Source organism: Phoenix dactylifera, chromosome 1, assembly GCF_051530095.1.
Source record: "Phoenix dactylifera cultivar Ajwa chromosome 1, Ajwa_hap1_PhDact_Kaust_v1.1, whole genome shotgun sequence".
In the NCBI taxonomy this organism is placed as follows: Eukaryota; Viridiplantae; Streptophyta; class Magnoliopsida; order Arecales; family Arecaceae; genus Phoenix; species Phoenix dactylifera.
In genome coordinates, this window is record NC_143190.1 from 47,926,590 (window position 1) to 47,942,770 (window position 16,181).

General features: G+C 35.4%; 1 protein-coding gene and 1 pseudogene across 1 annotated transcript; both read right to left on the reverse strand.

Annotated features, from left to right (window-relative positions):
- Nucleotides 1–2,117: 2,117 nt before the first annotated feature.
- Nucleotides 2,118–3,734, reverse strand: LOC103715959 (putative pentatricopeptide repeat-containing protein At3g23330 pseudogene; annotated as a pseudogene).
- A 1,608-nt stretch (nucleotides 3,735–5,342) lies between these two features.
- LOC103715941 (GDSL esterase/lipase WDL1-like) lies at nucleotides 5,343–12,668 on the reverse strand. Its single transcript, XM_008803741.6, has 6 exons — nucleotides 12,399–12,668; nucleotides 9,208–9,285; nucleotides 6,868–7,008; nucleotides 6,716–6,792; nucleotides 6,490–6,639; nucleotides 5,343–6,105 (listed from the first exon to the last, which is right to left on the reverse strand). The coding sequence occupies exons 1-6, from the start codon at nucleotides 12,567–12,569 to the stop codon at nucleotides 5,892–5,894; spliced, it is 831 nt and encodes a 276-aa protein (XP_008801963.4). The 5' UTR covers nucleotides 12,570–12,668; the 3' UTR covers nucleotides 5,343–5,891.
- Nucleotides 12,669–16,181: the final 3,513 nt, after the last annotated feature.

Below are 16,181 nucleotides of genomic sequence, written 5' to 3' on the forward strand. Positions count from 1 at the left end.
GCTAGTAGTGATAGGAGCAGTGGAGGCGCTAATGATGTTGGTAGCAGGAGCGATGATGGTATGGTGGAGGTGACAGTGATGTTTACGGTAGCAGCCATCGCGGTGGCAACAACCATGGTGGCAGGGGCACCATTAATGTAGCAGAAACGATGACGATTATGACGATGATGTGGTGAAGGCAATGACATGATGGTGGCGGAAGGCGGTGCAAGCTATTAGGTGAATTGTGGTAGTGATAATGATAGTAACAAAGGTACCAACAATATAGCAAGGTAATGATGATAATAGGGGTGGAGGGGTAAAGATGACGATGGTGGTAGTGATGGTAATAACAACAATGGAGGTGACAAATTGCAGTGGTAATGGATGTAATGATAATGGTAGTGAAGGTGGTAGTGATGGTAGTAAAAAGTTCTCATCATAAAAACTTCTTCTATGGCAAGTTTCAATTAGCCCTACGGCACGGCATGCTAAGAATATTTTATATTTCGTAAAAAAAAATTTCGTGACATGATTAGGAATTTCAACTAGTCCCACCACCTAGTGCATCGAGACTAATTTATGCATATTTGAAGAAATCTTAGATTCAACTAGGTCAGGTACACTGCTTGCCGAGACTAGTTCACATGGTACAAGATAAACTTTCATCTATTCCCTTCACGCTGTGCATAGACTAATGTATATTTGACAAAAGTTGCTATGACAAATTATAGTTAGCTCAACAAAGTAGTTGTGCTCTTACTATGTGCCTTCAGTTGTTTGGTAAGTAGCCAACAAATGCTAACGTTTTCATATACATTAAGAATTTTTGAAATCTTATTCTTGAAATTGAAATAATTTGGCATCCTTTGTGAAACCAAAAGAACATCGTTCCTCAAAATACTAGAAGTACGAAGAATGAAAGGATACGAACTTTCAAAAAGCGATCAATATATGTACAGTAAATAATAAGATGCTTTCTTTCACACAGTCCACCTTCCGAAAAGTCTTAACAAACTACTTGACATTTAATACTTAGTGCATCTATCCTTATAAACATATGAACTTGCTTTCATTGGCCTGAGAAGCAAAATTACTCAAGTCCCTGGTACAATAGATTTGTTATTGATCGAGGAATATGCTCTTCCACATGTTTCAATAGAGCTCATGCCCCAGCTTCACAGGGATTTCCAGTGAAGCTAGCTGGCTTGCGTAATACCAATAAAATTGGGTCATTCAGCTCTCTCTACATACTGAAAGAGCTAAAATGTCCATAACTGTTGCAACTGACTAGTTTGATGTCACATAATACTTTTTTGAGGAAACATCATATAATATTCTTAATGTCATATATTATTTCTCTAGAAATTCTGCTAAAGGGATTGACATAAAATCTTTGACCAATGCCATTGATCAATTATTTATTGGTTTATCCCTTGGCAGCTTGACAGTCATATCTATGATGGAAGACTAATAATATTATACTGCATCGACCAATACCAACCTTACAGAATAAAAATAATTGTAGCATTAAAAAGGAAATGCTATGTCATTATGATCAGCATTCATCCCTTCTCATTTGTAATCAAAGTTAATCTCCTAATCAAGCTAAGTTTGGTATAGTTTGAAGACAAAAGATGAACCATCCTCAAGCTCAACCATTAACCTGTTATTAGTACCTAAATTTCCTTCATCACATCGACCAATAACAGCGCCATGCTAGATCTAATGCTGGCTAGAAATCAGAAAGTAGAAACCATATTATTATAATTGTAAAAGATATTTAACCAGTAACTATTTATTTACAGTCAGGAGCCAAAGGTTCTTCATGCTGTATACTGTTTAGTTCCATTCCATGTGCATCAGAGTTAAGGTTACTTGTTAATCTATTATTCATTCTCTTAATCCAAAACTGAACATCTATACATTTGCAAGCCAGATATGCTCTAACGACAAAGGGAATCAATCATCTTTAAACCAATAAATTGGATTTAATAAATACATTTTCTTAGGTAGGGGGAAAAATTATCTCCTATCTTCACATTGTAAATTACATCGATGATAAAAAAAGATCTGATCTTTGCATAGATTTGCATTAGTTTATCCAATAATATAGCACACTGGATAGAAATCATGTATTACCAGAAATCATGACAAGAACAGCAGCCTTGCACAAACCGATGATATCGATTTGGATCCTTCAGGATGATTTCTCTATCATAGATCAATGATATGAATTTGAACGCTTCATGGCAATCTCTACAGACTCGAAGGTTCTTACCTATGCGGATCAGTCTTTCACCTTGGAAATGCATCAGTACGAAACCAAGAGCCAACTTCTCTGTATGACCACATAAATCACTCACCTTTTCTTCCTCATTAATTTTATGACCAACATTTGATGTATCCCGCACAAACCCAGCTCTCTCCATGATCAAGCCTAATGTCTCTAAGAACTTGTAGATCTTTTCAGAACATGTCTTTATGTGATCACCAACAGTAAACCTGTACACCTTGCCCCTCAATTCTACCCAACTACATGCAGTTGTTGCCCTTAATCCCACCTCCTTCATGAGTGACCTGACCTTAGCAAAATCCTCCCACCGTCCTGCATCAGCATAGAGCCGAGACAATAGCAGATAGTTACCAACATCATACTGGTCTAACTCTAAGGCTTTTTTGGCTGCATACTCCCCCAACTCAAGATTTTTGTGATTCCTGCACGAAGAAAGAAGTGATCCCCAAACAATCTTGGACGGTTCAACTGGCATTGTCTTTACAAAATCATGTGCCTCGTCGAGAAGCCCTGCTCGTCCGTATAGATCCACCATACAGACAAAATGCACCATCTCTGGAACAATATTATAATCTCGTTGCATTGAATAATACAGTTGCCGACCTTCATCAACTAGCCCACCATGGCTGCAGGCTGACAAGATTGCAACAAAGGAGACTCCATCTGGCCTAATTCCCGATTTCTTCATGTCATCGAATGTCTCTAGAGCTTTTCTACTCAATCCATGCGCACCATATCCAGCAATCATAATCGTCCAAGTTACCACATTTCTTTTTGCTGTCCTTCTGAAAAGTGATATGGCAGATTCCATATCTCCACTCTTGACATACAAGTCGATAATAGCATTATACATTATCAAGCACTCTAGTTCACTGCTGTTGCCAATGCATTTAAGAACATATCCATGTATCTCTTTCCCTTTCCGGAGGTCGGTAGTTACCCCACATATATTCAGCACTGCTGCAATTGTAGAAGATCTGGGATGCCGCCAACCTTCCAAAAGCATGTCCTTGAACAGTGCAAGAGCAACCTCGAATGACCCATTTAAAAAGTAGGCATTGATGATCGAATTCCATGAAATCAAGTTTCTTGCACTCATTCTATCGAAGACTCTCTTAGCATGGCACAAGTTTCCACATTTTGCATACATATCTAATAACGCAGTCTGCAGTATCATATCAGGCTTGTCAAGAAGATGACTTCTCAAAGAAGCCCCATGGAGAACCCTGCCCAAAGTATGCTCCCTCAGTCGTGAGCAAGCCGACAATGCACTAGTAATGGTTATGCTGTTGGGTCTCATCCCCTCTTCCAACATTTCAGAAAAGAAGTGCAACGCTTGGCCCCCGAGCCCATTCTGTGAGAATCCACAAATCATGGCAGTAAACAAAACCACATCCCTTTTGGAAATTTCACCGAACAGCTGACGGGGGGCATCAACTTGGCCATTCTTGAAGTACATCTCCACTAAACCTGTACTAACGAATAGGTCATTGATGTACCCAGATTTGATAGAAAAAGTATGGATCTGCTCTCCATGGAGAAAGGGTTCTTCTAGCTCAAGAGCGAGTTTAAGAAGGGATGGGATTGTGAATTTGTCCGGCCTAAGGCCTTGTCTTTGTGATTCTAAGAAACGTTTCAGTGCTTTCTCTGGTTGCCCTAATCTGAGATGAGACCTTATGGTGGAATTGAGAGAGAAGGTGCTTTGCTTCCTAACGTTAACATATAAGCAAAAGCAAGAAAGCAATTGGGAGAGATAGAAGACAGATGGTCTCCTTTGAACGGGATTTTGTTTGAAGGGTGTTTTGCAGAATCTCTGCATGCATAACAAAAATTAAATTTGAGGTATTTATGACACAACAGGCGTCCTTGATCCAATTGCAGATTTATGAGTCGATGACATAAATCTGATGCTAAATTAACAGTGTTTTTGATCCTTATATTCAATAAATGACACAGAACTCTTCCAGCATTAAATCTACTATCTCATGGCAATTCAGAGTGTTTTCTTCATCCCAAAAAAAAAAACTCTGTTAGCTTTTATATAGGAACAAAGAAGAATATGGGATGCAGTGAATCAAAGGAGGAGCTCGAAAACAAGACTTACAGCAATTGAAGGGCAAAAATAAGGGTTTTGGAGCAAGATTGTAGATACTCTAAATTCCATAACTGATTATAGTTGATTAAATTCCGAATTTTGAATTCGTTTATATATAAACCAGGAAAGATGGGACAAGAAGAAGATTATATAATTATGGAATCAAAAGTCAAAATAAAATACTGTTAAAACAATAAAATTAGAATAAAATAAGAAAAGAATATTAATGTAACCAATAACCACAAGTGCGATACATTCGAATAGCTAGGAGTAGGGCAAGATGTTTCTATTTAGGGTTTGGCTTCGTTCTTTATCCCAGAATGAGGGTTTGCCTGAGCTCGAGAAGAGGGGCATGGGGAGCGAAGCACGAATCAATGAAGAATTAAATAATGGGCCGGTCGGGCCGCCCCCCAAACAGATCCCAATTTACCGAACCGCGTACAATGCGCGAGGTATGGGCCTCGAGCCTAAATTATATTCATTGTAAGTCACATTTTAGGCCGAGCCTATTTAATATTTAATATATTTTTTGCCAAACCCGGTCCATGATTATTGCAGAGATAAAAGATAGGACTCGTTCTCTCTTAACAAATAAATGATGTGCAACGGTATTTTTGAAATAGACTAAAAAAATGGAATCCAAAGTAGATTAATCGGATATTAGAAGGTTTTAGTTTGCACGTAACACTTTGCAGTTGACTCTTTTTTTTTAAAAAAAAAGTAGCTTTTGTCTGTATTTTTGATATCATTCTGTTCCCGGGCACTACTACCTTGCAATTTCGTATTAGAAATTCAATTTTAGAAACCTCACCGGTGACATGCCAATAAATGAACCTTTTTTTTTTTTTTTCAGAAACATGGTTCGAATGCCACCTTCCATTTCAAACTCAGGATCTCTTCCATGAGAAAATAATGTATAATGCTCACGTACGCAATCCAATGAAACCAATCAAAAATTTAACGCCAGAAACATGAGCTAATGATTTCAAATATAGTGATGCAATCTCATATTAGTTTGTAGTTGCAATCTCTCTCTCTTTCTCGGAAACTGTTACATAGCACGATTTTTCAAGGATGAGTAAAATCATTTATCATCCATTTTTTCCCAAGCTTGGTGCAAAAAGTGCAAAGCCATCCTCCTCATTCTTCTTCACTTGCTTCTCATTGCTGCAGCACAAACGCATTTGCAGCTGCTTGCACCAGCAGGCTGGTTTTGGGTGAAAGAACAGCATCAAGTAACATTTTCCGCAGTATATACATCTTTGATCTTCCACGATCATAACACAATTCAGGTGCAGGAAGAAACAGATAGCAATTAGTTATATTGCATGAATGCTAAGTTCAGCCAAGAGAATTATTATTCATATCCATCAAAAATATCTCTAATTCAAGCAGTACAATAAAAACCATACTAGATTAGTGCAGCTCCAAGGAAATAATGGTTGCCTAGAGTCCTCTCTACCACTCCAATAATAACCAAACCTTATTAGCGCCAAATTGGTTGAGCGCCGACACAATAATTTAGTCCCATTGTATTTCTCGGTGAAAAGTCCACTCAGAAGGGTTGAAGGTAGATGCTCCATCAGAAGCTACGAGATAATAACGTGAATCCTCCCCAAACTCGGTGGGCAAGGACTTCCAGTGTAGTGAAGGCTCCCACTCAGCTTCTTTAAGGACCTTCAAAATCTCTGCCACTACTATCTTGCTTCCTTCAGAGGAAAAGTGAATGCCATCCCTGAAAGAATTTTTATCAGTACAACATCTTGAAATACTTCATCCATGATGCACATAATTAATCACCAATGAAACCAGACAAAAGAATTTTAGAAACAAGAGAAAGCAAGCAAATTTATTGCATTTGAACATTTCTGAACATTCACTGCAGACAAATATGGATTATCGGATAAGTGAAGCAAATGCAGCTATATAACATCGGTCTGTCCTGATGAGGAAATGCCAAACTCTTGTCAAGACCTAAAAGGAAAAATTGTAGTGATATGAGACAGGAAAATAGATAAAAATTCCATTTCCTGTTGTAACCAAGAAGATGCGCAAAAATAAAAACTTCAAGGGTCCAGAGTTTCAGTAACATGAGCAGAAAATGAGGAAGCAGACTCACGTGAAGCAGACAGTAGCCCAGTCATCGCGCTTTTGTATAGCAGTCCAAAGATCAACAACCTTCAGGTCCATATCATTACACAGTTGTATACAAGCTTCAGAATATTTTCGGCACAACTCATTTGACCGCACTATCTCCCCTAGAACAGGACTGGGTTGGAAAACAAACAGATTAAGTCTTCAAAACAAGAACAACAAATACAACAAATATGTAGGCATTATAGCACCTTCTTAACTGGCGAAGCATTTCCTCATTGATAGGAGGGCAACTGAGGAAAATAATGCGTGTCTTTTCAGATAGACTCTGAATATAAAGTAATATTTCATGTCAGAAAATTCTTTAAAATGCATGTATCAATGATTTTAGGCTCAAAGTTACCTTAAGATGTTCTGCAATCCTAGTCATGTTTTCAATGTATTCTGGAAGTGGCACATGAGGACCTAAGCCAGATGGATGAGGTCCCATTGAGTCATTGCCACCAAAGTAGACTATCACCAAAGAAGGTTGCACAGCTGCATCCTAAGACACAATAAACAGATGCAAAGTAACTTAGTTAACCTAATATATGAAGGGTAAGAGTTGAAACAAGCAATATAATATAATAATAGGAATACCATCCAACTCTTAAAGTAAGCAAACTGAAGTAGGAAGAGTAAGAGATGGTGCATTGTTCATCTAAACAATGAAGTGAATGCAAAATTTGGAAAATCTTGCAATAGCATTAGAGTTCCGTGTTTTAAGACCCAGGCAGATTGACCAGGCTGACCATCCTGACCTGTCACTCATAACCTTTGGCAGGTTGGATCAACTTGAAGCCTTTGCTGCCAACATCCAACAGCCAGATCTCATCTCCTTAAGGTTTAAAACATTTTTGCCAATGCTGTAGGAAAGAAAAGGGTGGTATTTTGCACTCTTCTCCCTCAAAGTTCGAAGACAATTTGAGTCGACATGCATCACCTCTCCTCCTCCATCCTCTTATTTAAACTGGCTACCGGCATCAAGGAGGCCATTAGCTACCAGCTGCTAGCCTCCAGTAGTCCCGTCATCATTGATTGGGGGTGATCTCTATTTTGACTGTGTAGTTGTTACTTTCCCCATTCTCGTGAAGGTATCCACAGAAAGTTGAGATTATCATATCTCTATTCTTTAAGTAGTAACTGAACATTGAACAGAGCTTTATACCCATAATTCATAACAGGGATTTCTGGATTTCATACTCTAGCTAATCTCTTGGTAACATACCGCTTGTATTATACTCTAATTCTTTATTAAACTGGACTTCATTCTTTACAGGTTGGAACTCTATTATTGATTCCCCATATCCTCTGTCATGAAATATGCTCTTTCATATATGGAAAGGCCAACAAATCCATCAGTCTCCTGGGAAATATTGCTCTTCTCATACATAGAAGGCAAAGGGGTGCATTTCTGTTCAATGATGATATGTGAATTAATTTATGCACTTTGTTGGTTGTTAAGACTGTGAGCATGTTTTCCACCAAATACTTGTTGCCATGCGACTACATCTATTTAGGGCATTGGTTATTTTTCAGTTAGATGGCTTCTATGATACGTATCTTAATGTAGTCATCAATTTATTGTAATAAAAGGCTACTGTATTTTTTTAAACATTTCCATTTTTCTAATATTTTTTATTTTTATACTATTTTTGGATTTTTTATGATATCATAGCTTAATCTGTTCGTCTATAGTCGAACAGCAGTTGAATAGTCGACCCATGAGCTGGCCGCTAAAACAGATTGGTCCAGGACAATCATTTCAGAACATTGCCAAAGGTAGCATTAAAACCATTTGTGATAATATTTCCTACAGTCAACAAAAAGGGGTGAAGGCTTGTTGACAGTAATACTTTACGAAAGTAAAGATCAACAAAAGCATGAGTTTGCATCGATATGTCAAATTGGAATTATATAGGTGTCATCTGTTACCTACACTAGATCATGGCACATTCAAACGCACGTGATTGCTTTAAGTGTCATGGGATGACTATGTTCATCAATCAAAAATTTTCACAATGGATTGATAGATATACTCCCCTTTTTGTTTATATATGTTCAAAGGAGTTAGCATGGCCTAGGACTCTCGAATGGAAGGATGGACATGGAACTCTCAGATGGATCACAGAATCAAATAACTGGAGGACCTTCTTCTTTTTCTAAAGAATAGGCGGGTTTATCTTTTAATATAATACATGGGACAGGTGGCTAAAAGGAAGTATGCTGAGGGCTTCATGGGGCCATGAACAGATGGCTCAAAAGTTTGCTTTATAAAGTGAAAAGATGGTTATAGTTCTTTTCCAGATTGAGAGGCAGCAGCTATTACCACTGGTTAAAATCCAGTTGAGCTTGGACTTTTCAAGACCTGAATGAGGCCTTGGCATTTTTTGTATGTGAGTAAACACGTGGGTTATCCAATCATGTCACTGTAGTTTTTGTTTTTATTCACACACTAGATATAAACAGTTGAGAAATGTGGACTACATGAAATAAACCATTTTTCTAACAGGATGCATGCATTGTAGCAAAGTTTCCACACAAACAACTCACCAATTGGATAGGCATACATGCATTATGAATTGACCTAGAATTGTTGCAACCAATTGAACAATAGCCTAAAAGAGTAGTAGTTTCAGCCATCAATGAATCGCTTACCTAAGTTATTCAACAAAGTGATGTTTGAAAAAAGTAAAATCTATACCTTGGGGAAGATTTTGTCAATCACTTGGAGAGCAAGTCTTGAGTTCCAACCAGCATATCCTCGCAGCAAAATATCAGCCTATTCCGAATCACAGAGAAAACGATAAAAGCAGCCAAGTGATTATAGAATTTGTACAAAATTCAAATGCCAAATAAATATGTTAAACAAAACACTAAATGGACTTTAGGTTTCCACCGCTAGATATATGGCCATAGGGTTGTGTAGGGAAAATTTTAGGATATTATTTACATTTTGGTATTGCTCTTAGTCTAACTATGAAGTGTCTATTAGAGTTCACCCCCACCTCGTGGTTTAAAGGAAATGTTCCCTTAGTCTTCCAAGTTTCCAAACTTTTAACAGCAACAAGCTATTCCTATATTTCCCGAGGAAAAAATAATCCATGCCTTTGGATATTTTCACCCTTTCAGGTGCTGTTTGGTTGACAGTTTGATGGAAACTCTTTTTAGAAAGTCATAATTTTGTAAAAACATGTTTTGCTAAAACATATTTTACAAGATTTGTTGTATGGCAAGAAATTGGGAGAATCTATCTAAATCCGGATTACTAAGATGCAGGAGAGCCTGTTTTGAGAAAAACATAGAACCCCAAGTCTTTCATAAAACCTATTTTTCTTATTTTGCGAGACACCCAGATTTGTTAAAACCGTTAAAAGTTTTTCCACAAACAGCTGGTTTCATAAAATTCTAAAATTTTTTATTTTAAAAATAATTTGCTAAAACTGTCCAACAAAACAACACCTTAGAGTCCCATCCAAACATTCAGGTATTTGGACTTAACACTGCAAATCAGTAAACATGTGATGCAGCAGAGAGTGGTGAATGTAAGACCATTAGGAATAGTTCACCACTTTCCCATCTTGGTTTGAGTTCTTTCTTGTCTAATTTCTTTAATGACTCTTAAATAACAGATTTAAGTAGCATTTTCGTTTGTGAAATGGTTCCTATTGATATCCAAGCATAAACTTATCTGTATCTACCACATGAAAAAATGAGAGATGATGGAGACTCATCAGATGATAAAGTCTATCCGATAGGATTGTCGTTAGCAAGATGAAGTAGAGAGGAACACTTGAGGTCGTATGTGCTCCATGCATGCCTTTTGAGAATTGGGGGAAATTTGCAAGATAGTGAACAGGTCCACAAGGTAATTTTGGTTTATATAATTCTGCAACAAAAATGACCAAAGCATATAAAATGAGTGTAGCAAATAGACAAAGATCCCCCAAAAAACTCTTTTTTCTTTTCCTTTTTTGGTAGAAAGGTAGAGAATTCCCAATACCCATTCTATCCTTCTTTTTCCTTGCTTCTTTTCCTCTTTCCAGTGTCTTCAGAAAATCCAAGCATTTCTGATTGATTCAAGATCCTCTGTACTTGAAATGTGCGCCTTGAGAAGGATCCTAAGTCATATCTTGGAGATTGTAGAATCCAATGCATATTTTTGCAGGGGAAATGGGAGAGAACTTGTTTCAGGACAATACTTAAAAAAGTCTCAACCAAAATTAAGTTCTTCTGATTCTCTTTCATGGATTTTATGGGTAATTGAACTGCCCTACTAAGCTTTACTCAAACAATTTAAATAAATATTTAAATTCTCAATATGTAGATTGCGTCAACATGACTTTTGCTAAGAAAAACTCTCCCAAGATTGAGTTTCTCCGGACAGGAATAATAGTGTCGGTGACGATAAAACTGAGTATTCGCTCATCATATTGTGTTTATCTTTCATTCACTAAAGCATGTTCTATTCTTCGCACAAGAAGATTGAAACCTCTTCCACTGGATTGGGCAAATCCTCTACGAAACAAGATCATCTTTATACATGCTGAATAGCATTTATTGCAGCATTACTAGAATACATGAATTATCAGAAGATTTGTCCAAGAAAATTACATGTATAAATTATTTTAGATGGTTGACACTAGGTACGTTATGTAATAAAACCATAAACTCCAAGTGATAATGCATAAATTCAACCTAAGTGACATGGCATATAAGCATGGTCAAAATAGCTGCCGTGATTAAGAAGATGACATTCTCCTAGGAATATCAAATGAAGGTGAGAAGCTGAAGCTAAAGAACCATAATCAATCCAATTTAAGAAGAAACCTAAGGAAAAGAAAGGAAACTTAAACAAACTGTCATAATAAAATATCAGATTTGACCATCATTTGATTATGAAACACTGACTCTCCTTTAGATCCTAAGACAAAAAATTCATCTTTTTTTATCTTTTTCAGTCCTCTATCCAAGCATGCATTCGAGATTTTGTAAGAAGCTATATATTATTGCCCTTTGATTCATTTATTTTGGTGGCAATGCTAAATCGTTGTCCCAGAAATTTGTTCAAAGACAAGATAATGGAGTTATGAAGGTTGGTGGTGCGCGGAAGGCAATTGTTGTTTGATAGGATAAGTTGCACTTAAAAGAATATTTGGTTGGATTTTGTAGCCTAAATATGTCAAATGCAGCTCTGCAATTTTTTCTTCAAGTTTTGTTCAAGACTATTTTCAGTTTCTTACACTTTCGTCAGCCTCCTAAATTAATTGAAGCTGCTACGCCCATGGAATTTTTCAGTGAATGCCCTCTTGCATAGAGAAGAAGGGTCCTAAGAATTTAAAAAAAAAAGAGAAAGAAATGTCGCAGAAAGGCGTAGAATTTTATCTACTCCTCTTCAAAAGATGACATAGAGGTGGACTGGTGATTGAAGAGAGGGATGAAGAGAGGGGTTATGGAGGCAAGAATGGCGGGGATTGCGATGCGACTACGAGTATCTAATAATGAGAACCAGATCGTGAAGAAACGAATGCTCTGTTGAAAGAAATGACCCGTACTGTATTAGCTAACTTGGGATTTTTTGACACTCTTAAGATGACTCATTGGAACAAGCCGACAACACTTGCTAAACTCATGCTCATCTTAATGGAAATCCTCGATATCGAACATCAAAATCTTCAATCGACATGATCTATTGGCCCTTTCGAACATAAATTAAATCATCAACATATCTCTTCTTCAGATGGAGACATTTCATCAGAGCCAACATACAAGAGAACGATTATTGAACAAGCATCAGTTTATCCGGGTGCGGATCCAGAATTCTAAATCAGAATTCTATGAAAATGGATGACAAATAACGAAATAAGAGGGGTTTGGAGGGTGCGTATCAGATACCTTGCGTGCGTAGATGTCGGCGAGGGTGGCCCCCCATCCCTCGTTGCTGAAGCTGAACTGGACGATGGAGGAACCGAACAGAACGAACAACGGCCGCTCCGGCCCCACCATTCCTCTTCCTCTTCGTGATTCCGCCGCCTCCATTCTCCCTCTCTCCCTCTCTACATACATCTCTTCACCATGTTCGTTGCATGTATCTCTCCACCATGCTCGCTGCACGTGTTTTGCACGTGACTTGGACCTTTTCTCGCGTTTCCAAAATAAAATAATCTGAGGACGTCAAGCAAGCCGTCCGGAAAAGACGCATGGCGGTTTATTTTATTGGATAATTTGTGTCAATTATTTCAGAATACCCTCCGGCACCCTCTCACTCCTCCCATATAAAAAAAAAAGCAAGCAAGCACAACCGCTCTTTTATTATTCTCATTTGGCACTCCTGCTGTCTCGAATTAGGCCCTGTTTGGGGGAGCTTTTGGAGGGCCAGAAAGCACTCCAAAAGTACTTTTAAATAAAAAACTGTGTTTGGTAAATTTTTCAAAAAGCTGTTTCAGCTTTTGCGGAAAGCTGAAAACAGCTTTTGGAAGGAAGCTCCAACTTGGAGCTTTTGGAAGGAAGCTGTTTCAGCTTTTTCGGAAAGCTGTATTTTTGACAAAAATGCCCATATTAAAATAACATAATTACATAGTTTATCCCTGTATAAACTTAAAAATCTGCTGGAGCCAAGAACCCAAGCCGTCAGACTCCCTTCCGTAAGAAAAGGTATTTTTCTTTTCAATTTTTGTATGCATCTCTTGAACCACATTTTAGAAGAAAAAAATTTTAATCCTTTTCCATACCTTCCAAAATCAATCTATTGTTTTTTTTTTTTATCATCAACCTCGCGGCCCACGCTAAGGTCCTCCTCGAGCGTGGACCACGAAGAAGAGCCCATGGACCGCGGAAAATTATTTTATGGGAAATTATAGAAAATTATTATGGGAAATTATTTTATACCAATAATTATAATATTTTATACCTTTATTTTTGTATTATACTATAAATATAATATCATATTATATTATATCATAATACATTAATTTGTTATGTTAAATAATTTAATATTATGTTATATTATGGAAAATTAATTTATACTAATAATTATAATATTTTATACCTTTATTTTCGTATTATACTATAAATATAATATCATATTATATTATATCATAATACATTAATATGTTATGTTAAATAATTTAATATTATGTTATATTATGGAAAATTAATTTATACTAATAATTATAATATTTTATACCTTTATTATTGTATTATACTATAAATATTATATTATATTACATTACATTATAATATATTAATATGTTATTTTAAATAATTTAATATTATGTTATATTATGGAAAATTAATTTATAATATTAATTATAATATTTTATACCTTTATTATTGTATTATACTATAAATATTGTATTATATTACATTACATTATAATACATTAATATGTTATTTTAAATAATTTAATATTATGTTATATTATGAGAAATTAATTTATACTAATAATTATAATATTTTATACTTTAATTATTGTATTATACTATTAATATAATATATATTACATTATATCATAATACATTAATATGTTATGTTAAATAATTTAATATTATGTTATATTACCAAATATTAATTTACTCTAATAATTATATTACTATTATGCTATATTAACATAATATTATTTTATATTACAATAATATTATACTATATCGTATATTTATGTATTAATTTATGTTATGTTTTATTATATTCTGTTGTATAATACTATGCAATGTCCTTTATAGTAATTTTGTCATATAAAAGTACTTCTCAATTTGTTTATCAAACACAAAACAAAGCACCACAGCACTTTACGAATGTAGTTACCAAACAGCAAACAGCTTTTTATAACAGCTCTACTTCAGACAGCTCTACTTCCAACAGCTCTACTGTCAACAGCTCTACTGTCAACAGCTCTACTGCCAACAGCTCCCCCAAACAGGCACTTAATGGCCCATCAATTTGATTCGTCTCATTGTCAAAATAATTTTTAGGATCCTCCCATCTGTCTCAAAAGTGTAATCCAAAGACCCTGCGGTTGTCATTAAGCTGAATAAATTCGGTTTCTATAACCTGTTGCTTAAGGAGTTATTTTACATCCAGAATATTGAAATTTATGTGAATATTTTTTTTAAAATTAATATATATATATATATATATATATATATATATATATATATCCGCATCAAATACTTGTTTTCTATGTATACACATGTCATCTAACGTCATTAAACAGTTTGTGATTTAAATTAAAATGAAGAAAAGAAAGATAAATATGCAAAAAAAAAATATTTATAAGAGTATACATGAAAATAGCAATTTTGGAAGGTATTCATGCAATTTCATATATTTGAAGGATATACATGCAAAAGAAATTTAGATTTTTGCATAAATACCCTTTTAAATATTAAAATTTGTATGAATGCCTTCCAAATTAATATTTACTTATATGTTCTCACAAAATACTATTTTTGTATGAATACTTTTGATATAACGATTCAGCTAACGTAATTAGCCAAAATTATATTTATTTAAATTAAAAATTAATTATAATTATGAAAGTATCTTTTTATTTCTAAAATGGGTAACAGGTTAACAGATCTCACTCTAACTAAAACAAGTTGAAATAGTAAAAATAAAATTAGATTTTTTGCATGTAAATCCTCATAAATATGTAAAATTGAATGAATACCCTCACATAGTATTATTTGCATATTTACCTTTATCAAATATTTCTTTTTACACATCTACCTATTAAGGATATTTCAGTTATTTTTAATTTTAAACCACTAATTTCTTAACCGTATTAGATGGGATGGGCATATATGCAAGAAAAAAGAAAAATAGAGGATATATACGCGAAGCAAGTATTTTATAAAGGTATACATGCAAATATCAATTTTGAAAGGGTATTTATATAAATTTTAATATTTAGAAGGATATGTATGCAAAAAAAAAATAATAATAATTTTTAGGATACTTTCCATCCCTCTCAAAAGTGTAATCCAAAGACCCTGCGGATAAATTTGGTTTCTATAACCTGCTGCTTAAGGAGTTATTTTACATCCAAAAATTAGATCCTTCGCTAAATAGGTCGGAGTTGAGTTACGGAATGTCCCCTCTTAAATTGGAATCAGTTTTGTTGCATCAAGAGGCAGCCCCCCTCCCATGAACTGCACTCTTCAATTGCCCTGGAGACACAACGATTCCGATGATCCTCCCCTACTCTGAAGTAATCCCCAGGGCTTGTAAATCTGTTTCACTCCTATTTGCAGCATGAAGCATTAAAATTTATCTTTAACATCTAATTATGTTCACTTGACAAACCCCTCTCTTTTGCGGCCACAATAAGTTGGAGGCCGGTCAAAGTGAGCTTCTGAAAACACTACCCTGCATCTTTGATTAGGAATTGCAAGTACTAAAATTAATGAGGATTCGATTATAAGAAGCAAATCCGAGCTTTCCCTCTCCTCGTGAATGACCTCCATGTGCTCTTCATTTGTGAAGCCGTGCGGTTACAAGATGCGCCGGTTGGATCCCGATGTCAGATTAGGTAATATGTCAGGCCGGAACAATTTTGCTTTGCACACTGGCCCGATTTATTTTATCTATCACTTTAACTCATAACTTAACAAAATATTTATCAAATAATTAATATTAAATCAAATTCTAATATCATGTTAGAAAGATTTCCAAAAATAA